The 26,904-nt window shown below is 31.4% G+C and overlaps 1 protein-coding gene across 7 annotated transcripts in view; it reads right to left on the minus strand.

Annotated features, from left to right (window-relative positions):
- LOC111058636 (phosphoenolpyruvate carboxykinase, cytosolic [GTP]) overlaps positions 1 to 23,712 on the minus strand; it is a 52,054-nt gene extending 28,342 nt beyond the window's left edge. The window contains exons 1-2 of one of the 7 annotated variants that reach the window (XM_039439810.1): positions 23,463 to 23,712; positions 20,402 to 20,676 (exon numbers count right to left, since the gene is read on the minus strand). In XM_039439810.1, coding sequence (XP_039295744.1) covers positions 20,402 to 20,430 — 29 coding nt within the window. In that variant the 5' untranslated portion in view covers positions 20,431 to 20,676; positions 23,463 to 23,712. Of the gene's footprint in view, positions 1 to 1,756; positions 2,003 to 4,445; positions 4,907 to 20,401; positions 20,677 to 22,800; positions 22,925 to 23,462 lie in introns of those variants that run through there. The other 6 variants (XM_039439812.1, XM_039439811.1, XM_039439802.1 and 3 more) reach the window with 6 other exon arrangements.
- Positions 23,713 to 26,904: the final 3,192 nt, after the last annotated feature.

A 26,904-nucleotide genomic window follows, 5' to 3' on the forward strand; every position in this document is an offset into this window, starting at 1 on the left:
TCAATTAAATAAATAAATAAATAAATAAAAGTATTTCAATTATTTTATAGTAATTGAATAGACTTAGAACGTTGTCAAAAATCCACTTTAATAGTGGATTCATCATCTGATGATGTGTGAGCACACACGAAAGCATGCTCCTATAAAAAATATTAATTTTTATTTAATTAAAGTGTATTTTTGACAACGTTCTAAGTCTATTCAATTATTATGGAAAAGTTCCACAAAATCAATATTTTATAGTACTTTCTATTGCCATTCAAATTGATAAAAAGTGTAATCATTGTATTTTAAAATTGTCTTGATAAAATAAACATCTATTCTATTGTATCTATGAGATAATAAAAGAGAGAATTATTAGCTTATTATACACGTACGGGACAGGAAATTCATGAGTGACGTCCTGTGATGATTCGCATCGAATCATCACGTCTAAACTACTGGACTGATTAATTTGAAATTTTGTATATAGGTTCTTAATTTACCGAGGATGATTATAGGCCTTTTTTAAATTTTTCAAGATTTAAGTTTGTCAAGTTTTTAATTAGACCCTTGTAGAGTATATACCTACTGGTATAGAATAAGTGAATAGTTTCAATGGAATTATCTAATTTAGGAAAGATACCAAGTAGTCTAATATAATGCCAATATAAGATAAATGAAATGCCAATTATATAACGATCTACTGAATTTCTATATTGAGATTATCCCAAGATAGATGGGTTATTACCGCATGATTAGGTGCAATTGAAGCGTTACTGTATAATTGGCAGCAAATTCTATAAATTCTTGAGATAGTTATAGCCTATCGTTATGGAGCTGTAGAGCACACCTACTCTGTTCTAGAGCAATGGAATCTTTGACTACTATAGTAACATCTAAACTCTATTCATTTTAATTTATCTCTAGTCAAACTCTATATTAATATGTAGAGAACTCTATATGATAAATCAGAATATATTATTATACATTATAAGTTTAGCATGGTGAATCAAAAGTGCATATTTGGTGTTTTTAAGCATAGATTAGCCAGCCTATTAATAAAAACAGAAATCTAAGTACAGAGCAAAATTTCAGTCACAGCATGTTTCGGCTATATTCTAGTACATTATATATTTATATTATAATAATTATACATTTATATAGCTATATTTATTTACATTTTTGGCTACCGTATATTAAAAGTAATTTAATAAATTATAGATAATTTTATTTTTAAGTCAATTGATAATGGCATCATACAGCCGAAACTTGTTGTGACTGAACAATTTTTAATAAGGATAGGCACTTAGATTTCTATTTTTATTTATATTCAAGAGCAGCCCTGAAGAAAAAAGACAATTAGCTAGCCTATATGTTATAAAGCTCTTGGGTTGTGAATATGATAAAAAATAATGATTTTCAAAGTAAAAAGCTCAGTGAATAACAAAAATTATAATAAATCATCACTGTATATGAAAGATGATAATTTTTAATAAACAGAGTTAATAACAGAAGTTAACAGTGCTCAGTGAATAACAAAAATTATAATAAATCATCACTGTATATGAAAGATGATAATTTTCAATAAAAATAACAGAGTTAATAACGGAAACTACGAAAAATCGGCGATATAAATAGAAGATTATGATTTACAAACAAACAAAAGCTCAGTTATTAGCTAAAAATATGATAAACCACCAATATAATTATTAGCTAAAAATATGATAAACCACCAATATAAAAATAAAACTAGAATTATAGAAATAAAACTAACCTCCCACCTTTGAAGGTCCTAAATGATCTCAAAAGCACCAAAGAGCAGAACATAAATCACCAATATAATTATTAGCTAAAAATATGATAAATCGCCAATATAAATTAAACTACAACCATAGAAATAAAACTAACCTCCCACCTTTGAAGGTCCTAAATGATCTCAGAAGCACCAAAGAGCAGAACATTAAAATAAATTTTAAAAATACTCAACTGAACCGAACTCTTATCATCTGTATTTTAATTTACTTTCAATTCAATAACTATATATATTTTAAAGGTGATATGATATTTTGAGATCAACCTCAAAACTGTCAGTATTTCCTATAGATAACATCAAAGCTTCCCATTCCACTAACGCTGTCAATTTAAAGTGAATCTTTATCTATTTATTTTAAATTGTGTGTATGATGTATATCTTTTCAATCTTGGATTGTAGTCTGTTTTATTTCATTTACCTCGGGTGACATGTTAAAAAAACAAAAGTTTTGGCTGTAGGTCAAACGTTGTGTCTATTTTTAATGATTGATTAGCGGTCTATCGAAAAGAAAATTTGGCAATTGATTTGATGCTTTTTATAATAGTAGCCTCAGTGAGATATAATCAAGCTGTCAGTATTGGGGCAATGGGTAGCATTGATTTCATTCATAAGGAATACTGCCAGTTGAAGTGATACTTTCTGTAGGCTATAGTGTGGTCCACGTTATAATGGCAGTGGAGAAAGATAGGAGAACAACGTTGCCGATCCTCTGTCTTGTCAATGCCTTCTATAGACGGTAGCTGATACAGGTTTATTGATGTAATATTAACTGGTCATTCTCATTCAAAATAATAAATTATATTTTATTAAGCAAGAAATTATATATTTCAAAATGAATTTTTATAATTAAGATGGAATATTTTGTTAATTTATTATTAATTTTACATTGTTGACAGAGGATCGTCTTGTTAATGCCTTCTATAGACGGTAGCTGATACAGGTTTATTGATGTAATATTAACTGGTCATTCTCATTCAAAATAATCAATTATATTTTATTAAGCACTAATTTATAGTTTTCAATCATTTAATACCGTAATGAATTTACATAATAATTAAGATGGAATATTTTGTTAGTTGGTTATTTATTTTACATTGTTAAAAGACGATCTAGCAGCAGAGCAGAGCGAGAAAGATATAGCGCTATCCGCTTTGTTGAATGATAGACAAGGATAGCAATACCATTGCTAATCACACACTGTCATTATAACGTGGACCTCACTATAGAAATCTGGAATTCGGATTGTTTCTTTTTGATCAATTTCTGAATATTCCTTGAAATTTGATACTGAGTATTATCATAGAGAAACAATAGCGTAAGTAGATATCCCATGGTATAGGGAATTTATGTCGCAACTTTTACTGTTATCTCAAGCCGATTACTGTCGATTATTGTCAATTTTTACTGTTTTGTTGGGGTGACAGTGTATGAACGGCACAATTTGAGAGTCTACCAGTGTCACACAGCTGCATAGGAAAGAACTATGTGAACTATCGGCTTGGGATAACAGTAAAAGTTGCGACATAAATTCCCTATACCATGGGATATCTACTCATGCTATTGTTTATCTATGGTATTATACACATTTTTTTATTAATACATCAATAGTCATTAAATATATGAATTTGAAACCGGTTGCGTTGGACTCCAAATCGAATTCTAGATAAGATTTGACCGATTTAGATCTTATTGGTGCTTCAACTATTGGTGAAACAATGGTTACCAGAACATGACACGTTTTAATCAATTTTAAGTTTTGAATTTTCACACTGAAGATATAACACAATAGGTGTTGAAACATCTATTTATGATAATTAAGATGGAATATTTTGTTAGTTGGTTATTTATTTTACATTGTTAAGAGACGATCTAGCAGCAGAGCTGAGCGAGAAAGAGATAGCGCTATCCGCTTTGTTAAATGATAGACAAGGATAGTAATAACATTGCTAATCAAACACTGTAATTATAAACTTACTAAACTACCAAATTTGGACTAACGCTGGTTAGTCAGCTACCTTTAGAAAAAGTACAAATTTTAAATAAAAAATTTTAATGTTGATATGATTCAGGACAATTTAAATGGATGAACAATGAGTAATTGATAAACAATTAATTATTCATAGATTTTTTCAAATAAGAGAGAGGAAAAATGCTGAATAACTAAAGAAACATGGAGAAATTAAAAATATAGAAGAAGATAAAGAGACAGAAGAGATGAATTAATAATTAGGCCTACAAAATTTTTGAAATAAATTATTGATACCGGTAATAAAAAGAAGACAAAGAACTAGAAGCAAGAGAGGAAAATGAAGGTAGGAGATGATGATGATGATGATGATGATGATGATGAAGAAGAAGAAGAAGAAGAAAAGGAGAAGAAGAAGAAGAAGAAAAAAAGAAAAAGAAGAAAAAAAGAAGAAGACAGTTGAAGATGAAGGAAGTAAAAGAATAATAAGTAGGAGAAGAGAAGGTTGAAGTAGTGGAGTGGTAGCCTCTACTTATGATAACTTTGAATTATAAAAAAGCATAATAACATTATTTTAAACAATACAATAAATTAAATATGAATATTCTCCAGTGTACAATAGAAATACCTGCAATATAAAAAAGTGAAAGCAGTTTTATAAGAAAATTAATTAAATATACATACTTTTTGAAAAACGATAGAGCTGATCTCAATGCACTCTTGTTGACAACCATCTTGAAGAATTTTCAGCATTTACTGTTTAAATATAATTGATAACTAAAGAATTTTAACAAATATTGAAGGAAAATTACTACTGAGAACTATTTTGAGGAAACAACTAACTTGAATTTTGGGAAAAAATATTTCTTATCAATCGAAAAAGACTATAAGAATTGAAGTGAAGTAAACAAATATTTTAGAAAAAAAAAATCTATAACGAGGAAAATTTTGGGTAAAAATATCTGAATATTCAAGAGAAACTGAATATTTTCAATCAATAACAGTTCTACTACTTTTCATTGGGAACTGAAAACTAATGTTTCTCTATTAAACTTCGAACGATAACTGTCGATATTAAGTCCATACTAGGAACAAATGTCCAGTTATTATCTTCAAAAATAATTGACCCAATATATTTAGTCTCCCACGGAACGTATCACAGCTTTTTACTGTTCAAATAAACACAAACAAGCATCAGTGCTATAGATAAATCTAGAGAATTTCATAATATTTGAGCAGCTTTTGCCACTATACATTTCGTCAACAAAGTTACTGATATATTGAAGTTGAAAAGATCTGTTTATTGAATTCCGTAAAACAATTATTTTTGAAATGTTTATTGTTTACTTGAGAGTTGTTTGAATAGATGTTATCGTATTTATTGAAACTGTGTCTTATTTACACGTGTAAAATGTGAGTCATAGTCAATATTGTTGGGTTTATTTTATCTTGGTTTTTGTTGATGTAAACATCCTCAAGTTCATCATTTTAAAAATTTATGTATATAGTTTTAAAAATATTTCCCACGTCCTGGCTTGTGAACTGGCACGTACAAATATGATTCTTCAATAATAAAATCGTTGAAAACCTGTGTGAAAAATCAGAGTTTTCTGAGAGACAATGTGAGACAAATAACCCTACAGTTGTGAGTTTTGATTAGGAGGAAGACGAATTTAAAATGGGAATCATATTAAAAATATTAAAATGGTTTTTATCAATGACGGAACTATTTCATAAGGCTAGGCACACACAAGTTAGTCAAGACAAGACAAGACACGTTTAGTCACAATACTTCACATAGTTGCTTATGAAGACATGTGTAATTGCAATGACTAATCGGTGTGTGTTGCTTCATAAGCAACTATGTGAAGTATTGTGACTAATCGTGACTAGTCTTGTCTTGTCTTGACTAACTGGTGTGTGCCTGCCCTTAGACATCATAGAACTAAAGCTGAGCCTACATGATATACCAAAAATAAAACAAGAGCGTGAAAGAGTAAGCATAATATATATTATACTGAAAAATAAATTGAAAAGTAAAGTAGGCCTATACATTAAAAGAAGAATACTGTATGTAATTTGAAAACTAGAGTGAATGCATTCAAAATATTGAAAACCCCCTTTTTTAGTGAAGAATATGTGATTTGAAACAAAATAAACTAGTAGTTCTGTGAACAGTAGACCTCACGCAGTATTCTCATCCACAAGTACCTGAAACTATACAAAGTTAGTAGACAGACTGTCTACTAACGTTGGAAACTATAGACCTTTTATGGAAATACAGCAATAGACTGGCTTCTCCACACATCTGTGTAATCACTTGTTAGCTGATTTATGATGAATAATTCTATAGTCTGATTTTTACTCTAATATTGGCGTATGAAGGAGGCTCCTTTTTCCTTTTATATTATCCTTGAAATACAAAATTTCAAAAAACCTTGTATATACGTCGACGCGCAATTAAAAAAGGAACATACCTGTCAAATTTCATGAAAATCTATTACCGCGTTTCGCCGTAAATGCGCAACATATAAACATTTAAACATTAAAAGAAATACCAAACCGTCGACTTGAATCTTAGACCTCACTTCGCTCGGTCAATCAAAACGATAGAGAAAAATGTATTCAAAACATAAAACAAAAGAGAATTTGTATACAGAAGAGAATGTATTCAAAATATTGAAAAAAGCTCTTCCATTAGAATAAAAAATCAAATGTAATTTATTATTGGATATTTTACGACTACCTACTTTTCAAACAAGAGAACTAAACTGCATTGACAAATAAATAAAATTTATAGACATCAGAAAAACAATCAGGGAAAAATAAAATCTAATGACATTTTTATCGCAAACGATTCTTGGAAATAAATTGCTGTTATGGAAACTTGTGACCCCTGAGACACACCTCCTTTTCTATCTCTCTCTCCAATTCTCTCTCTCTCTCTCTTTTCTCCCAGTTTTTATCACAATTTATTCTCTTATCTCGTACAGTAGTCTGAAGGCCCCAGCGATCCACTTTCAGACAATAGAAATGGTGGACTTTGGTTTCTAGTCGTAGAAAAAATGACAAATCTCTCACTCTGAAGGAGAAATAGATGTTTATGTTATGCAATTGATGATTATTATTGATGTTGTTTTGATCCTAATTGGCATGAGTTTATCAGTTTTTTATTTGACTACACACACGCCTCTGAGATTTTTAACACACACCCCCTTTCTTACAAGTGGGTTTGTCTCCATCGAATCAAATCAATTGGAGATTTATAAGCCCTCAAAGAGCAAAACATTGGATAAAAACCTGCTATTTCAACAATTACCCTACATACCTTCAAGAGCGAATATCTCGGAAACTGTTGGGTATATCACAAAATTCCACTGAACAAAAAGTGTAGAGAATTTATCAAGCTTCATTTTTGAATCGTTAGTTATGTCGATTGAACGCATTGTTCTCAAGATATGAGCGTGGAAGCAAAACGTTGAAAAATGCAGCTTTTAAACCACCCTCATCCCCTTAGCACATGAGTTAGGAATGGGGACTTTTGATATGTTCTCCTCCTAACCAGTCTCAACAAAGCTGCAAAGTAAAAAAATTTGTTTAAAACATTCCCTCCAAATTCCTTTGTCAATATTGGTCTATTGTTGCAGAAATGGAGATTTCACACTCAACACTAAAGCTGCTGCAAAAGGTGTGGGGAAATTCGTAAAAGCGTGAAATTATCATCAGATTGTAGAAAATTGAATGCTCTATGAGCTCATAATCAAAATGGATTTTCTCTGTCCATTTTTAAAGAATTATAGGAGGAAAAATAGAAAAAATTGGTGGCAAACGTGATTTTTTCAAAAATGTCACACCTTCAAGAGCGGATATCTCGAAAACTAGAGGAGATATAAAAAATGTTGTGGGGTGAATATTGTAGGAAACATATTGTAGTACAAAATTGTAGTACAACATACAACCCAACAGAGGAAATTCACTTCTAGAAAGTACACTGGAGAAATATCCTATTCTCAAGTAACAAAAACCACTCCAAGCCTACAACAGGAGAGTCAACCAGAGCAGTTATGTAAGCTATAATTTATTATATGACAGTCAAGTCCTTAGGATACATAGTTTTTGAGTTTTATGCGAGAAACCAAAAAATGGTACCTTTAAACCACCCCCACCCCCTTATCACAGGGGGTAGGGGTGGGGACTTTTGATATGTTTACCTCCATACTACCCTAAACAGAACTGTGGGGTCAAAAATTGTCTTCCAAACATTTCCCTCTATACCCTTTTTTGAGCATTCATTGCTTGAACTACATTGTGAATATCCTCCACAAAGACTTGAGTTTGTGAGTGGAGAATGCAGATCAAATCAATCTTTATGTTTTGTCGAATAATTATTTATGATATTGAAGTTATAAAATTTGTTATTGAAATAGTATATTATTAAATAATGAATTAGTCTATTTGAATGATTTGAGAATATTAAATCATTAGTTATTTATTTCATCATATCATGTAAAATCATTAGGAAACAAATCAGAAAATCGGAAAAGCATAAATAGCAGGCCTTAATAACCAAAAACTGGTTAAAACTGGATTATCACATATCAGTGACTGTGAGTGACCGGTACAGTGAGAATATTATTCCCATAAGTTTTAATGGGATTATTCATACTCGCTGAGTGTGAACGGTCCTATCAGAACTTATGGAAATGATATATTTTCACGGTGCCGGTCACTGATATGTCTATATGAATAAATTAATTGGGTATTAATTTCGTCATTTTATTTATGACTATCAGGTCAGGACTACCTTGCTGCGCAAGGATCTGGTTAAAATCTTGACAAACAGAAAACTTGTAGAGTTTCCTCGCTAAATTAAGTATCTATATGCAAAATAAATTATAAATAAATAAAATTGTAAGTTAATCAGTCCAGTAGTGCAGATGTCATGATGCGTCATTTGTGAATTTCCTATCCCGTGCATGTATAAGCCAGCTCTTTTCTCTATTATATTACAGACAATCAGTTCCAAATCCTACCATTAACTTACTAGGCCTAAAGGTGGATAGCCTACATCTAATGATGAAAATTAATAGTGCTAAATTTATTTTAGTTTGAAAGACTGGTTTATAGAGCTTGTAAGTTATTCCAATACATTTTTGAAACGTTTACCCTACAAAGAATTTAAACAATTTATCACCCAAGATCAACATGTGTGGTCTCAAAGTCCATTTCCTATAATTAGTTTTATCGTTAATCCACTTCATGAATAATAAATAATAACATTTTTTAACGATACATTACAAGTTGAGGTCTATTGACTCTGGTTGCAATTATCTCTGAGTTTGTGCCAATTTTTTCAGCACAATTCCATTTGAGACACACCTCCCTGCTTTCAATTTCATCAGAAAAATTGATTATCTAATTTACGTCATAGAAGGATTATTTTTATAAACATGTTTATGATTAATATTGGAATATTGTCTTATTTACGACATCAATTTGTCCATATTGAGTTGAACTACACATTATATTTGGCTATTTCCTATTGTAGTATTATTTGCAAGTACTAAGAAAAGAGTGGAGCATACAAGATTTAGGAGAGGTGAATGACCTATTATAGTAGATTTTAAAATGAACTCAAGTCAAATTTCTCAAACCAGGGATTTTTAAAACAAATGAGAAACATAATGTAGTACCTAGGGTATAGTGTATTATATATTATGGTTAAGAAAGATCTGTATAAAAATGACTGTACAGAATATTTAATCACAATTATCACTAAATTACAAATAAATTGATAAAGTTGGAAGGCTTGGATCTGTAATATTTGTTGAATTTAATTGTTATTGTTCAATATAATTCTTAACTCATAATTTTTAGATTGCATTAGGCCTATATTTGTTTGTATCAGCAATCTCATCAGGATTACTAATTACTAATCAATTACAGTATTTATAATTAGTTAGCTCAAACCTAGTCTGTATCTATGATTTTTACAGGTATGTAGATTCTGTGATGATAATTTCACAGGTATAAATACACAAGTATTTTACCTTCTTTGAAAATATGATTAAATCAAATAAAATCAATTGAAATCGAATAATACTGTACAAAATTATTGAAACACTCCTCACTCATTATTGTTGAAGCTAGAGGGAAAACCATGATTACAATTTCTTCAAAAACAAATCAATTCAAAATTGTCCCAGCCTTTATTATCTGATTGTTTGGCTTCATCAGTAACCCTCTATCTCTCCCGATGTCTCTCTATATCTGTAGTCAGATAGTGAGATATACTGTTAACTGCCAGCACTTTATTTCTTATCTCTCTCAATGGACATTGATATGTCCAAAGCTCCGCCAATTTATGTAGATTCATTACAATATTATCTTGTATAGTTATTCCAAATTGTTTTTTTATACGGTATCTTATACAGTTCAATAATTATTTCCTTATTTTATGTCATGTAAATTCATCTATAATTTAGCTGTATTGTAAGCTATTGTATATCCTATTATATTAAGCAAGCAATTTCTGTATATATCTGGATATTTTTATATCTGGCTATTTTTATATCTGGTTATTTATGTTTTACGGATCTCGAAAACGGCTCTAACGATTTTCACGAAATTTGGAACATAGTAGGTTTATGATATAAAGATTCGATTGCACTAGGTCTCATTCTTTGGAAAACTCGCTGAACGACATTAAAGGATAATTCATCCTTGGAAAACAGATGATAATTTCGTCGTCTCTCGATAACAGAAGATGCGTGTGCCTGTGAGGGAGAGAGACAGAATTACTTCCAGCTGTGTAATCATAATCAATCAGCGAGAAATTTTATCTAGCTAGACAATTTAATCGATTCGATCAACATAATCTGATTTGTTGACTTGACATGATAATCCTACTAAACTAGAGAATATCATAATTTTCAAAGTTGATCATTATTTGACAATTTCAAGTGATTAGTGAGTGTTATTTTGTTATTTAATTTGGTTTGTATATAATCTAAATGATATATTTTTTGTTTTCAAATGTTTGAACAGAAAATTGAACCTGAATTCAAGTGTATGAAACATAATTAACCTACTTTCTGGACTATTTATAGTGTATAAATAAAAATTCGGGAATAGACAGTTTTTAGCTGTGCTGTTAGTACTTCCTCAATCATTTTAAAGAATTGTGTTTGGTCTATCAAAAGTCAATAAATAACGAGCGAAGCTCGGTGCCCCGATATTAAATGTATAAGACAGTATATATTGTAATCTATATAAATAAAGTACTCAATCAATACATCTCTATATCTGTAGTTCTGATAGAAAGATTCCCTTTAAACTGTCACCATTCCTCATCTAATAGCAGCAAGCATCCGCATTCAATCAACACTGACACTTCGAAGAGACCCTCACTATATATTTGTCTATTAAATGCACATCTATGTACATCTCTTTCTATATATATAGCCTACTAGCCGTCAGGCTCGCTTCGCTCGCCATATCCGTCTAGCCAGGGAGCTCCGCCCCCTGGACCCCCGACTGGATCGTCCAAGAATGAGATCAGCAGGCTCGCTTCGCTCGCCTGCATTTTTATCATATGTTAGGACAATCCAGTCGGGGGTCCAAACTGAACGGCTGGCTGAACGGATATGGCGAGCGAAGCGAGCCTGACTTCTAGTAATATAATATTCCCAGGATTGAAGTAGCAATGCCCAATCAATTTTTCCGCGATAAATGCATTTAAATCTTCAACTTGGTGCCAACCTAAGAAAGTCAACTCAACTTAATGCCAACCTGACAAAATTATTAATTTAGTTGCCAGTTAACAACTGTTTCGAAGAGGTACTCTATCAAGATTATAGTTCTATAGTAACATATGATATGGAAATTTCAATTATAATTGAGAGATTGGGAGAAGAAGAATATACATGCTAAAAGACGAACTTTAAACCCTTAAAAACAACCCTTAGAGTTAAAATATTGCCAAAAGATTTCTTAGTGCGCTTCTAAAGGGCCAACTGAACATACCTTCCAAATTTGAACGTTTTTGGTCCGGTAGATTTTTAGTTATGCGAGTGAGTGAGTGAGTCAGTCAGTCTGTCAGTCAGTCAGTCAGTGAGTGAGTGCCATTTCGCTTTTATATATAATAGAAGATAGAAGAAGATTTATAGATTATTTTTAAACAAATAAGATCATGTTTGAGCTATTGCAAAGTAATTTAAATCTTCTTTATTGATTTTCAAACAACATTGAAAAACAACTTTCCTTCAGTGGAATTCATTAAATTATTATATCACTAACAGGTAACTGGTAACCCGTGCTCCGCAAGGGTGTCTAATTGAAATCTTGAGTGAGTGAGTGAGTGAGTGAGTGAGTGAGTGAGTGAGTCAGTCAGTCAGTCAGTGAGTGAGTGCCATTTCGCTTTTATATATATAGATATATTCATGTATCTTACAATGAAACTTGATGACACCAATTCTCTGTATAGTGAGACTCAGCATTTCTTCAGCATTCCTCATAAATGGAATCAATGCTTTTCATTCAACCAGAGCTGACTGTTTAAAGTGAAAAGTAGTTGGCTACTCTATGGTATCCAATGCTAGTAATTGGAGTTGCCGACTGATTTGTCCAATCACAGAACTATTCAAAGTCCTCTACAGCTCTGGAAATACAGTCTGGATTGGAATAAACAGAGCTAGAACTATTCAATGTTCTCTCTTGCTTTGGAAATACTCAGTAATTGGAAGATTCAAAGCTAGATAATTGGAATTCATCAAGTCTATTCAACGAATAGAATGCAATCAGAAGGAATACAGGAGAATGTATTTGAAATGCAGATAATGAATTGAGAGAGTAGGCCTATTGATATTTGTTTAAAATAAACTCGACAATTTTCATAATATTTTTCTGTGCATTTATATTTTGTTTATCAAGTACTTGACTATTGATAAAATTCGACATCCATAGATTACCATCCATCAACAGAATTGTATCATTTTTACTGCTGTTATTAGATTAAAAAATGTATTTCTTATTTGTAGAACTCGTGGGTGGAGCTCAAGGCTTCTTTTTCCAGTCACGCAAAAAACTATTGTAATTTAATGATTAATTTTATTTGTAAAAATATTTCTTGTATTTGGCAATAAATTCATTATTCATTGTCTGAATTGGGAAACCCCCAGAGCTGATAAATTGGAATTCATAAAGTCTATTCAAAGAATAAATGTTTGCAATTGGAAAGAATACAGGAGAATGTATTTGAAATGCTGATAATAAATTGAGAAAGTATTGCTTGATTTTGTGGAGATTTATTATCTACATTGATTGGACTCTATTGGTTTAGTAGAGAGATAAATTATTGTTAGGTCTATTATTAGATAATTATTATTATATAGGTAATTATTATTAAACGGGAATTCAAAGTTATGCTGTAAACTTCAACCACAGCTGTTAAGCTTTTGAAGTTCTTTTCTCTTTTTTCCATCATGATACTGTTTCTTTATAATAATAATTGCTGGGAACCAAGAAAAATAATCTTCAAATTCCATACTTAGCTTTTGCAGACGACCTTGCTATAATGTCAGATTCATTGGAAAGTGCAATAAAACAAATAGAAATTTTAAAAGAATGTGCTGAACAAGTAGGCTTACAAATATCATTTGAAAAAACTGTTTTCACAACATCAAATATAGAAGTTACTAAATTACAAACAAAATATGGAACAATTAAGAAGGTACCATACTTTAAATATCTTGGGGAAATTATATCAGAAAAACATGCACAAAATGAAAGGATACAGAAAGCTCGTAAAGGCCTAGGGCTAGTGCAATATATTTATAATAAGAGATGTATGTCTATCAATACCAAAATCAAACATTATAACGCAGTAATCAAGCCAACAATGTTGTATGCCAGCGAGACCCTAACACTTAGCAGAAAAACAGATACTGAAAATTTGAAAAAAGAAGAAAGGAAGATAATTAGAAAAATACTTGGACCAAGAAAGACCGAAGATGGTTATAGACTACAGAAAACAGCCAAAGTTGAAGAATACTCTAACATAGAAGCAGACATCAGGAAAAGGCGCCTTAATTTTATGGTCACATAATGAGGCTTCCAGATCACAGACTTACAAAAAGAATAGTAACATATGTAGCAACCCTTAGTAATGGAGGTGCATGGATGAAAAACGTCAAGAAGGACTTAATACTTGCTAACATTAACAATGATGAAATATACAACAGGAACAGTTTCAGAGAAAAGGTTGAAAAATGGGAAGTTAAACCAGAGATGACTGTGCCAAGAGTGGGAACAAAATGGAGTGAAGCAAGGAAAGCGGAGTTCTCACTGAAAATGAAAAACTGGTGGATTGATAAAAAGAACAAGAAAAACAAAAAATGAACCAAATTTTGCTCAGCGTCTTCCATCTGGGAGCTTGACGGCTAATAATAATAATAATAATAATAATAATTGCATTGCATGAAAACTTTGGATTTTCGTTTTATAATAGATACTTTCATATTTATCTCTTTACAAAACCAATAGAGAGGCCAATCAAATGTAGAAATCTGTAATAATCAATCTCTACAAATAATACATTCTCAATTATTTATTATCTGAATTTAATCGATAAGCATTCGAATAAATTCAATTTCTCATCTATTTCTATCTATAAATATAAGCCTGAAATTCAGTATGATAATATATTATTAGCGTAAGGCTTTCAATGGTGGGGAGACCCAAAGGTAGTTCCACCTCGCCGTATATAGTCCAAAGTATGATAATGAATTCGTATTTATTTATTTATTTATGTATTTATTACAGAACAAAAAACGACTACAGACTACAGGTATTATGAATAGTATAAATTTCAATATTGATGAACAATTTCCAAACGTCGTTTACAATATAGATACTGTATCTACTACAATATCACCAACCCTAGCCCACAGTACAGAAGCCCTCCCAAAAGTTTAAAAATAATCTTTAATATAATAAAGGTAAGAACTGGCTTATACACGTACGGGATAGGGAAATTCACGAATAACGCATCATCACGTTCGAACTACACAACTCATTAACTTGAAATGTTGCATTTATAGATTCTTAATATTTACCGTGGATGGTTAGATCCCTATTTTTAATTCTTCCATATTTCAGTAGGTCAAGTTCTCAGTTTGTCAAAGATTTCAATTAAACACCCTTGCGGAGCACGGGTTACCTATGTTAGTGATATAATAATTTAATGAATTCCACTGAAGGAAAGTTGTTCTACAATGTTGTTTGAAAATCAATAAAGAAGATTTAAATTAGCCTACTTTGCAATAGCTCAAACATGAGTTTTTTTAAAATAATCCATAATATCTATATATATATATATATATATATATATATATATATATAAAAGCGAAATGGCACTCACTGACTGACTCACTCACTCGCATAACTAAAAATCTACCGGACCAAAAACGTTCAAATTTGGTAGGTATGTTCAGTTGGCCCTTTAGAGGCGCACTAAGAAATCTTTTGGCAATATTTTAACTCTAAGGGTTGTTTTTAAGGGTTTAAAGTTCGTCTTTTAGCATGTATATTCTTCTTCTCCCAATCTCTTAATTATTATTGAAATTTCCATATCATATGTTACGGTACTATAGAACTATAATCTAGATAGAGTACCTCTTCGAAACAGTTGTTAACTGGCAACTAAATTAATAATTTTGTCATGTTGGCATTAAGTTGAGTTGACTTTGTTAGGTTGGCACCAAGTTGAAGATTTAAATAAATGCATTTATCGCAGAAAAATTGATTGGGCACTGCTACTTCAATCCTAGGAATATTATATTACTAGCCGTCAGGCTCGCTTCGCTCGCCATATCCGTTTAGCCAGACGTTTAGTCTGGACCCCCGACTGGATTGTTCTAACATAATCATGATAAAAATGCTCAAATGAAAAATGCAGGCGAGCGAAGCGAGCCTGCTGATCTCATTCTGGGACGATTCAGTCGGGGGTCCAGGCGGACGGGGGGCCCTGGCCAGACGGATATGGCGAGCGAAGCGAGCCTGACGGCTAGTACCGTAATAAAGGAAAGAACTGGCTTATACACGTACGGGATAGGAAATTCACGAATGACGCATCATCACCTCTCAACTACTCAACTGTAGATAAAAATGAGTTTATTTATTCATTCATGGTTTTGAGACATCTATTAAAAATAGATTTATAAAGAGGGAAATCTAGTCAAATTAAATGATGAATAAATCTTATTTGCAATAGTTCAATCATGTTTTCAAGATATCTATTAGTTAGGTTGAGTGGTAGAGAGGACTAAAAGTCCTAACTCCGCCTAATAAAGAACTTTTTCATTTCATTTATTAAAAATAGACTTATAAAATAACAAGGAAATCTAGTCAAATTAAATGATGAATAAATCTTATTTGCAATAGTTCAATCATGTTTTCAAGATATCTATTAAAAATAGACTTATAAAATAACAAGGAAATCTAGTCAAATTTAATGATGAATAAATTTTATTTGCAAAAGTTCAAACATGTTTTTGAGACATCTATTGAAAATAGACTTATAAATAAGGAAATCTAGTCAAATTAAATGATGAATAAATCTTATTTGCAATAGTTCAAGCATGTTTTTGAGACATCTATTAAAAATAGACTCATAAATAAGGGAATCTAGTCAAATTAAATGATGAATAAATCTTATTTGTAATAGTTCAAGCATGTTTTTGAGACATCTATTAAAAATAGACTTATAAATAAGGGAATCTAGTCAAATTAAATGATGAATAAATCTTATTTGCAATAGTTCAAGCATGTTTTTGAGACATCTATTAAAAATAGACTTATAAATAAGGGAATCTAGTCAAATTAAATGATGAATAAATCTTATTTGTAATAGTTCAAGCATGTTTTTGAGACATCTATTAAAAATAGACTTATAAATACCAGCGGGCAAAGATTTTTCTTTTAGCTGGTGATGCCTAGAAATTTTATAATTGTTTTTTTGCTCTCATGTATATGCATGTATGTGTAATTTATTTTATTTGTATGTAACATTTTATTTTTATTTTTGCTCGTGTATGTATGTGTATGAGTAAATTATTGTTTGTTTTCTTTTTGACAATAAATGAATTTTTTTATTTATTTATCTACCAATTCACTAGAAATTTACAAAATAACACTTATCAACTAATATACATTGGTGTGGCTGGAAAAAGAAGCCTTGAGCTCCAGCCACGAGTTCGAAAATATTCTTTAAATCATTGGTACATTTGCCGTGATAATATTCTAAAATACAAACCAAAAGATAGTAAACCAAAAACCAAAAATATGTATAAATAAACACATAAAATCAATTCTTGAATAAAAACAACAAGCCCAATAATAGAAATAGGTAATATAGAAATTATAATAATAATAAAAAAAAATTTTTTCTTTTAGGTAATCAAATTTTTGCAATTTGATTTGATTTGAAATAAGGAAATCCAGTCAAATTAAATGACGAATAAATCTTATTTGCAATAGTTCAATCATGTTTTCAAGATGTCTATTAAAAATAGACTTATAAATAATAAGGAAATCTAGTTTTATGGGAATTAAATGACGAATAAATCTCATTGAGAAGACTTGAGTTACATAATGGTTTACATGAATGTAACTATGTTGACTGTTGACTTAAGGCCTTATCAGTGCTCTGTCTGGTTTACTTAGAGATAAGAAGTGTTTTGTTTGAATGAAAACCGAAAATAGTAGACGCTAGAAGCTAGAAGCATAGAGAAAATAGTAATGTGATATCTAATCTTCGCTAGAAGATTACACCTCTACTAACGTATAGATCGAACTAGGAATCGAAAAAAATAATTTTAAATTCTGATTAGTGATTGATTATTCATAGAAATCTATAAAGTATACCGTATTTGAATTTGGATTATATCTATAGACACCTCTACTATGGATCAAACTTGGAATCGAAAATAATAATTTTACTTTCCTTGCCCTATTACCATAGGTAAGGAAAGTATTGCTTTCCGAAAAAAATTAAGGTACCCCAATTTCTAAATTTCTATACGTTTCAAGGTCCCCCGAGTCCGAAAAACTGGTTTTTGGGTATTGGTCTGTATGTGTGTGTGTATGAGTGTATGTGCGTCTGTGTACAAGATATCTCATCTCCCAATTAACGGAATGACTTGAAATTTGGAACTTAAGGTCCTTTCACTATAAGGATCCGACACGAACAATTTCGATCAAATGCAATTCAAGATGGCGGCTTAAATGGCGAAAATGTTGTCAATAACATGGTTTTTCGTGATTTTCTCGGAAACGGCTCCAACGATTTTGATCAAATTCATACCTAAAATAGTCATCGATAAGCTATATCAACTGCCTTTAGTCTCATATCTGTAAAAATTCCAGGAGCTCCGCCCCATCAATGCAGATAGATTCCTAATTATCAGGCTTCAGATACAATTGAAACAAAAAAAATCAAGTGGAGTAGATTGAGAATGAAAATCTCTACAATTATTAATGTTCAGTAACATTTTCACCTAAAATTGAAAATAAGCTTTAAATTCGATAAAATGTGATTATTCAATTGCAAATTATTGTTGATTCTATTAAATCATTCACTATGAAGAGATAGCAGACCTCATGTGTGTCTCCAGCGTTATTGCCCTGTCACCAGCTGGATCAAATCTTTGAGTAGTAGACTTGAGATGCGCGGGAACACTAGCGTCAGGTGATCAATTTTCATAACGGCAAGGAAAGTTGTGTGAGTGCGCCACACCAGATTTCTTAATTTAGATTAGTGATTATTCATAGGAATCTATAAAGTATACCGTATTTGAATTTTGATTATATCTATAGACACCTCTACTATGGATCAAACTTGGAATCGAAAATAATAATTTTTAATCTAGATTAGTGATTATTCATAGGAATCTATAAAGTATAACGTATTTGCATTTTGATTATTTAATGATCATCTCATTTAATTTGTCGATTTTTCATAAACGTTATGATTCTATCTGAATCACATTGAATATCTGATAATTTGAGGCATTTTTTAAACTAGCTTAGTGTGATGAAATAGTAATGAATAATAAAATGTGAAACCACTTAAATTGTATGGGCTACTTTATTAAAATTATTAACAATATCGGGGCACCGATAAAGCAAAAATAAAGCAAAAATGAGTTTTCAGTACTGTAGATTGGAAAAGTCACTCAAGAGTCACATAGTAATTAGCAAAAAAGTTTATAATAAGCTTTTTGACAGCATTTGTAAATACTCTTATAATCAAAAAGTATTTTTAAGAAAATTGGATGTTTGGCTGGTTGAAAATCCTTTCTATAGTATTGAGGAGTTCTTTGAAAATACAAATGTGAACTTTTAGGTTTGAGTAAGAATGCCTGTACTGCTTTTCTAATTTATTGTTTTATATTGTCATGTGCACAAATTTTAATGTGTAATGTTTTAGCTTAGCTCTATGTTACATTGACGTTGTCGATACATGTATTTGTTAATGGCAATAAAAAATATTTGATTTGATTTGCACCGAGCTTCGCTCGTTATTTTTATTTATTCATAAACAGAACTCAATTTTTTAAAATGATCGTGTTTATATTTTACAGCTGGCTATACGTCAGCTTACGAATTTCGGGGATGAGATATTTTTGATTTTCCACAGACCGAGTGCGTCTCACTCACTTTTTTACTATCCACAGACGACGAAAGTCTCAGCTGTTTTTCCAAGGATGAATTATCCTTTTAATGTCGTTCAGCGAGTTTTTCCAAGGATGAATTATCCTTTTAATGTCGCTCAGCGAGTTTTCCCAGGGATGAGACGTAGTGCAATCGAATTTTTATATCATAAACCTACTATGTTCCAAATTTTGTGAAAATCGTTACAGCCGTTTTCGAGATACGTTGGACATAATTAACCATAAATAAACATAAATAAACAAATATATAACAAAATAAATATAAATAACCAAATATGAAAAAAATATATAGAAACTGCTCGCTTAATATAATAGGATTTCAATGTTTTAAATAAAAGATTAAGTTCACTTAACTTCATGTTTTTATATTGTTTTTAATAATAATTGTAATAAAATGTGTATGGAGTTGTGTCTCAAGCATTCAATTAATTCTATTACCTAGGCCTACCTGGAGCTTTGGATCAAATCTTTGATATAGTGAGACTACACTCTTTCTCTCTTTAATTAAAGGTGTTCTTACAATATAATTCTATAGGCTACTCATAGAATATTATATTATATTATTCTATGAAATTAATCTTATTACCTACCTGGAGATTATAGGATCAAATCTTTGATATGGTGAGACTACAATTTTTCTTTCTATAAAGAGTGTTCTCACAATATAATTTTAGGCTACTCATAGAATAATCATATTATTCTATAAATAGGCTATTCAAATTAGGATGATCTTCAATTGAAAATAAAATAGAATGCACGATTGGTAAACTTTCATGTACTTGTTGATAGAAGTATTAAAAACATAATTTTTTGGACAAAAATCCACAAACCAACCACTGAAAATAAACAATTTGGCTTCAAAAACACAAATTTTACGTGCAAAACACAAATTAAAACTGATAAACTTACCGACTGAGCAGACGTGAGAGCAGACGCATGTTGGCTGATGATATTTGAAAACGATTCCAAATTAATTCTACTTCGAAAACTAGTTGCAATTTGAGAAAATTGACCAATTTACACTGCACGGAAATTCACAAGTTTACAGTTAATTGTCACAGAAACAATTTTGAAACGCACAGCAGCAGATGGCAGATAACAGACTGGGTGAACCACAATAGAAAAGTGTCATTCATTGTTATAATAATTGTTCACTGATAAATTTAGTAGCCTAACTCGCAAACCTGCAATAGAATATTCACGGTAATTATCGTAATACATTGAGCATTCAATATGGCTTTCTATTGACGGATTATATTAGGCCTATTTGAAATGTGACGTCAAATAGAACTATTCTAGAAGAGCCATTTGTTTTGTTTTTTATATCTCTCATTCATTTTTCAAATAGCTTTTATAGAAGTTTCAGGGTTTACTGTTTTTTAATCAGTTCATGAAATACAATAGTTCATGAGCGAGTTCTTCAACCCAGCGGGTCACTACTAGCATAGAGAAACAATAGCGTAAGTAGATATCCCATGGTATAGGGAATTTATGTCGCAACCTTTACTGTTATCTCAAGCCGATTACTGTCAATTATTGTCAATTTTTACTGTTTTGTTGGGGTGATAGTGTATGAACGGCACAATTTGACAGACTACCAGCGTTACACAGCTGCATGGGAAAGAACTACGTGAACTATCGGCTTGGGATAACAGTAAAAGTTGCGACATAAACGCCCTATATCATGGGATATCTACTTATGCTATCGTTTCTCTATGCTACTAGTATTAAAATTTGGGAAATAATAATTATGGGCTATGACTGTTTTCTTCTCCCAATCATATTATATATTATAATTATGATTTGTGATTGAATAAATAAATAAAAAATATTATACTTTATCTTAATTAAAAAAGACTAAAGCTGGGGTTACACCAAAGTTATTAACAAAATGTTATCAACTCAATCTTCTAATTCTATTAGGTTGAACGGAACTTGACAAACACATATGTTCATCATGTGTATAAGTTATGTCCAATCTAATAGAATCTACAAGGATTAAGTTATTAACATTTTGTCAACAACTTTGGTGTAAACTCAGCTTAAGAAATAATTGTCAAAAAACCACAGGTTTATTGATACTTAGAAAGACCGGTTTCGGTTATTACCCTACACCATTGTCAATCTCTGATAAACTAAATCTTTTTATACTTATACTTTATTAGTGTTCTCTTTCCCTATTATATTATTCCACCTGTCTTTTAAATTTATTATTATATTATGTACATTTAATAATAAATTATTCAAATGAAATTGAAAAGAATTGTTCAGAATTGACTTTAAATTAATCATAGTTTAGTGTCATTTCAAAATTGGAAAAATACAAGCAGTGATAGAGAAAATATTCAAAGATGTACTCAATGTAGCCTACCTAGAATACATGTAATTACTGGAGGAAATAATATAATAATTTTACAATAAATCAACTTTTCAACCCAAATTTTACACCTCATCAAGAAAATTGCTACACATTTCACTTCCTGGGTGAATAAATATTTTTGAGAATTAACTAATGAGTTAAATATATTTTAGCGCAAACATTTGGCAATCATCTAACTTACTATTTCTCACCGAAAAAGAGTTGAAAATGACCAAATTAAGGTTGATTTAATGGAAAACTGTGTAAAATGTGAAGTAGCCTACCGCTAGAGTGAAATACCTGTCAGAATATAACTATAGTTGATCAATATTTTAGCAAAAACATCCGCTAATCTAAAACACTATTTAAAACTGAAAAAGAGTTGAAAAATGACCGAATTGAAGTTGATTAATAGAGAAACTGTGTAAAATGTGAAGTATATAGTACCGGTAGAGTGAAATACCTTGAGAACTATACAACTATAGTACGGTAATTCTCAATGTCTTAGCTCAAAATTTGCTAATCTAATACATTTTTTAAAACTGGAATAGAGTTGAAAATGAACTAATTCAGGTTTATTTAATAGAAAACTGTGTAAAATGTGGAGTATGGTACAAGTAGGTAGATTAGAATACCTTTGAGAACTAGTGGCTCAATATTTCTCAGCACGAAAATAACACTAATCCAAAACACTATTTAAAACTGGAATACAGTTGAAAATGAACTAATTTAGGTTTATTTAATAGAAAAACTGTGTAAAATGTGGAGTATGGTACAAGTAGATTAGAATACCTTCGAGAACTAGTGGCTCAATATTTCTCAGCACGAAAATAACGCTAATCTAAAACACTATTTAAAACTGGAATAGAGTTTAAAATGAACTAATTTAGGTTTATTTAATAGAAAAACTGTGTAAAATGTGAAGTATGGTACGGGTAGAGTAGAATACCTTTGAGAACTAGTGGCGCAATATTTCTCAGCACGAAAATAACGCTAATCTAACTCTACACCAAGTTATTTAGCACTAAAATAAGGTTTAAAGTGAACGATTCAAGGTTAATTTAGTTGATAAACTGTGTAAAATGTGAAATAAGGTACCGGTAGAGTGAAATACCTTCGAGAACTAGTGGCGCAATATTTCTCAGCACGAAAATAACGATAATCTAACACTACACAAAGTTATTTAGCACTAAAATAAGGTTTAAAATGACCAAATTAAGGTTGATTTGATAGAAAAAACTGTGTAAAATGTAGAGTATGGTACGGGTAGAGTAGAATACCTTCGAGAATTAGTGGCGAAATATTTCTCAGCACGAAAATAACGCTAATCTAACACTACACCAAGTTATTTAGCACTAAAATAAGGTCTAAAGTGAACGATTTAAGGTTAATTTAGTTGATAAACTGTGTAAAATGTAAAATAAGGTACCGGTAGAGTGAAATACCTTTGAGAATTAGTGGCGCAATATTTCTCAGCACGAAAATAACGCTAATCTAACACCACACCAAGTTATTTAGCACTAAAATAAGGTTTGAAATGACAAAATTAAGGTTGATTTAATAGAAAAAACTGTGTAAAATGTGAAGTTTGGTACAGGTCGAGTGAAATACCTTTGAGAATTAGTGGCTCAATATTTCTCAGCACGAAAATAACGCTAATCTAACACTACACCAAGTTATTTAGCACTAAAATAAGGTTTAAAGTGAACGATTCAAGGTTAATTTAGTTGATAAACTGTGTAAAATGTTTGGTAGAGTGAACCAGGTGGCAACAAGTGATAAACTGAGTCTGTTATCTATTGTGAGGAAAGAATATTGTAGATAGATACAAGGTCCAATGGAGGTGGTGATTGACTCTTGACTGAACTGAAGTCACATCTCTCACTTCCAGCCTACTCAAACCCAACAGTCCGATGGAAACTGGACTCGGCGTGACGTCACAGGGTGCGAGGGAGTGAGAGAGAGATAGAAAGTTAACATGGTGATGGGGTGCGAAAGAGAGAGATAGCGTGGAAGGTAGAGAGTGATTGAGTGAGGTTTGAGTGATTAACAGAGTGAGTGGGATAAAGAGAGAGAGAGAGAGAGTGACACACACATAGAGACAGAGAAAGAGAGTGTGAGAGAGAGATAGAGAGAGACAGGGAGTGAGAGAGAGTGAGAGAGACAGGGAGTGAGAGACAGAGAGAGAAAAACAGTAAAATAGATGGGATGTTGAGACCAAAACAAAATTAAGAATAGAATTAGTTAGTGATAGTGTACTGATGAATGGATGACGTCAGAGGGTTGAAGAGAAAAAAGAGTGGGAGAGAGAGTAAGAAAGAGATAGATAGATAAAGAGAGAGAGCGTGAGAGCGAGAGAGAGTGAGAAGAAACAGTAAAATAGATGAGACAAAGAAAACATTTAGAATAGAATTATTAGTTGGTGAATATTGTACTGAATGAATGGATGACGTCAGAGGGTTGAAGAGAAAATTGAGAGGAAGTGAGTGAGAGAAAGTGTGAGTGAGATATAGCAGAAATGGTTGGAGAGGAGGTTAGTGAGACCGAGACAAAATATTAACAATAGAATTTGTTAATGAATGAATGACGTCAGAGGGTGGAATAGAAAGTTGAGAGAGAGAGAGAGAGAGAGAGAGAGAGAGTGATAGAGAGAGAAAGAATAAGAAGGTGAGTATAAAGCGAGAGAGAGCGACAGAGAGGTACAAGGACAGAGAAAGAGTGAGGGTTGAGAGAGAGACAAAAATAATGCACATTCGCTATTATAGAAAAAAAGCGTGTGAGTGAGGGTGCCCTGTAGTTTTTTTATATTTCCGAAAGGAGCTCTTGTCACAACGTCACAATTCAAGAAGAAGAAGAAGAAGAAGAAAAAGAAGAAGAGGTGGTGGAGGAGGAGGAGGAGGAGGAAGAAGAAGAAGAAGAAGAAGAAGAAGAAGAAGAGAAGAAGAAGAAGAAGAAGAAGAAGAAGAAGAAGAAGAAGAAGAAGAAGAAGAAGAAGAAGAAGAAGAAGAAGAAGAAGAAGAAGAAGAAGAAGAAGAAGAAGAAGAAGAAGAAGAAGAGAAGAAGAAGAAGAAGAAGAAGAAGACGACAAACAAAGACAACAACAAGAGAGAATTTCCCCCATAGAGTGTGGTCTGCGACGACTAGAATAGAATAATAGAGTTCCGTTATACATGGTTCGAGATATCCCTTGACTAATAAACTGACCATGTGTTTATAATAATTATTGCAAAGAGAAAGTTTTATACAATGAATGCTTCAAATAGTACTATACTAGGAAACTGATAAAATTCTTCCAATGCATGCTAAATATAAATTAGTGGAATAATCTCTTGTAAGAAGAATTTTTCGGTATAGTGAGTCCATGTTATAATAGCAGTGGAGAAATATAGAACAGCGTTGCCGATTCTCTGCCTTACCACTGCCTTCTGCCTTCTGTATACCGGTATATCTGATGTGATATTATAACTGTTCGTCATTCTTGTTTGAAATAATCAATTATATTTTATTCGCCAAGAAAATATATATATTTATCAATGATTAAAATGATATTATTTGCAGTTTCTATAAAAAAATGTAGATGGAGGAAAAATGTTGTGTACATCACGAGCGAAAAATACGTTTTCTCCCTCAGGAAAATTGTTGCCCTCGGCTTCGTCTCGGGCTTCAAACTTTTTCCCACAGGGAGAAAAAGTCGTACTTTTCACTCTAGATATACAAATAACTATTGTTTCTATTCAATGTTAATTGCTTTTTAATATTTTATCAATTTCAAAGGGTACTATTTTATAAGTCAATGATTTAATGATACATGGATTGGGATGAAATATTTTGTAAATTGATCATATTTTTTCTACAAAACGACCTGACGTCGCGGAGCTAGAAAAAGATAGCGCTATCTGCTTTGTCAAATGATAGACAAGGATAACAACACCAATCTCAATCAAATACCGTACTGAAATTATAACGTAGACCTCACTATAGTAGGTGGAAAATTTCCTACAATGTGAATAAAGCCTGTGAATTCCTGCTCTGATTGGCAGAAAATTCATACCATTGATTGCTATGAGAGTGTTCACACATATAATTGTCATCATGTGTGAATACTTCCATAAGAAACAATGATATTCATTTAGAAAATTGATTGCATTGTTTCTTATGGGAGTGTTCATACATATTGATATTATGTGTGAACACTCCCATGTGAACCAATGATATCTATTTTCAGCTGAACAGAAGGACAGCGCTATCTGCTTTGTCGAATGATAGACAAGGATAGCAACACCAATGTTAATCGAATACTGCAATTATAACGCGGACCTCATTTTAGGTTGAAAATTACCAACTGTGTCAATAATGCCTTTGAATTTCTGCTCTGATGGGCAGAAAATTGATAACATTGATTCTTACGGGAGTGTTCATATACATAATTGGCATCATGTGTGAATACTCTCATAAGAAACAATGGTAGTCATTAAGAAAATTGATTGCATTGTTTCTTTATGGGAGTGTTCATACATATATTGATATTATGTGTGAATATTCCCATAAGAAACAATATGGTATTCATTTAGAAAATTGATTGCATTGTTTTTTATGGGAGTGTTCATACATATAATGATATTATGTGTGAATATTCCCATAAGAAACAATATGGTATTCATTTAGAAAATTGAATACATTGTTTCTTATGGGAGTGTTCACACATATAATTGTCATCATATGTGAATACTCTCATACAAAACAATGGTATTCATTAAGAAAATTGATTGCATTCTTTCTTATGGGGCTGTTCACACAAATATTGTTATTATGTGTGAACACCCCCATGAGAACCAATATATCTATATTTGTGCCCAGCAGAGATTCATGGGAAGCAGGGCTTTTACCTTCTATAGTGAGGTCCACGTTATAATGGCAGTGTTTGATTATCATTGGTATCCTCGTCTATCATTCAACAAAGCGGATAGCGCTATCTCTTTCTTGCTTTATTCTGTTGCCAGATCCTCTATAACAATGTAGAATTAATAATTAATTAACTAAATATTTCATCTTA

This window comes from Nilaparvata lugens, chromosome 13 (assembly GCF_014356525.2).
Source record: "Nilaparvata lugens isolate BPH chromosome 13, ASM1435652v1, whole genome shotgun sequence".
NCBI lineage: Eukaryota > Metazoa > Arthropoda > Insecta > Hemiptera > Delphacidae > Nilaparvata > Nilaparvata lugens.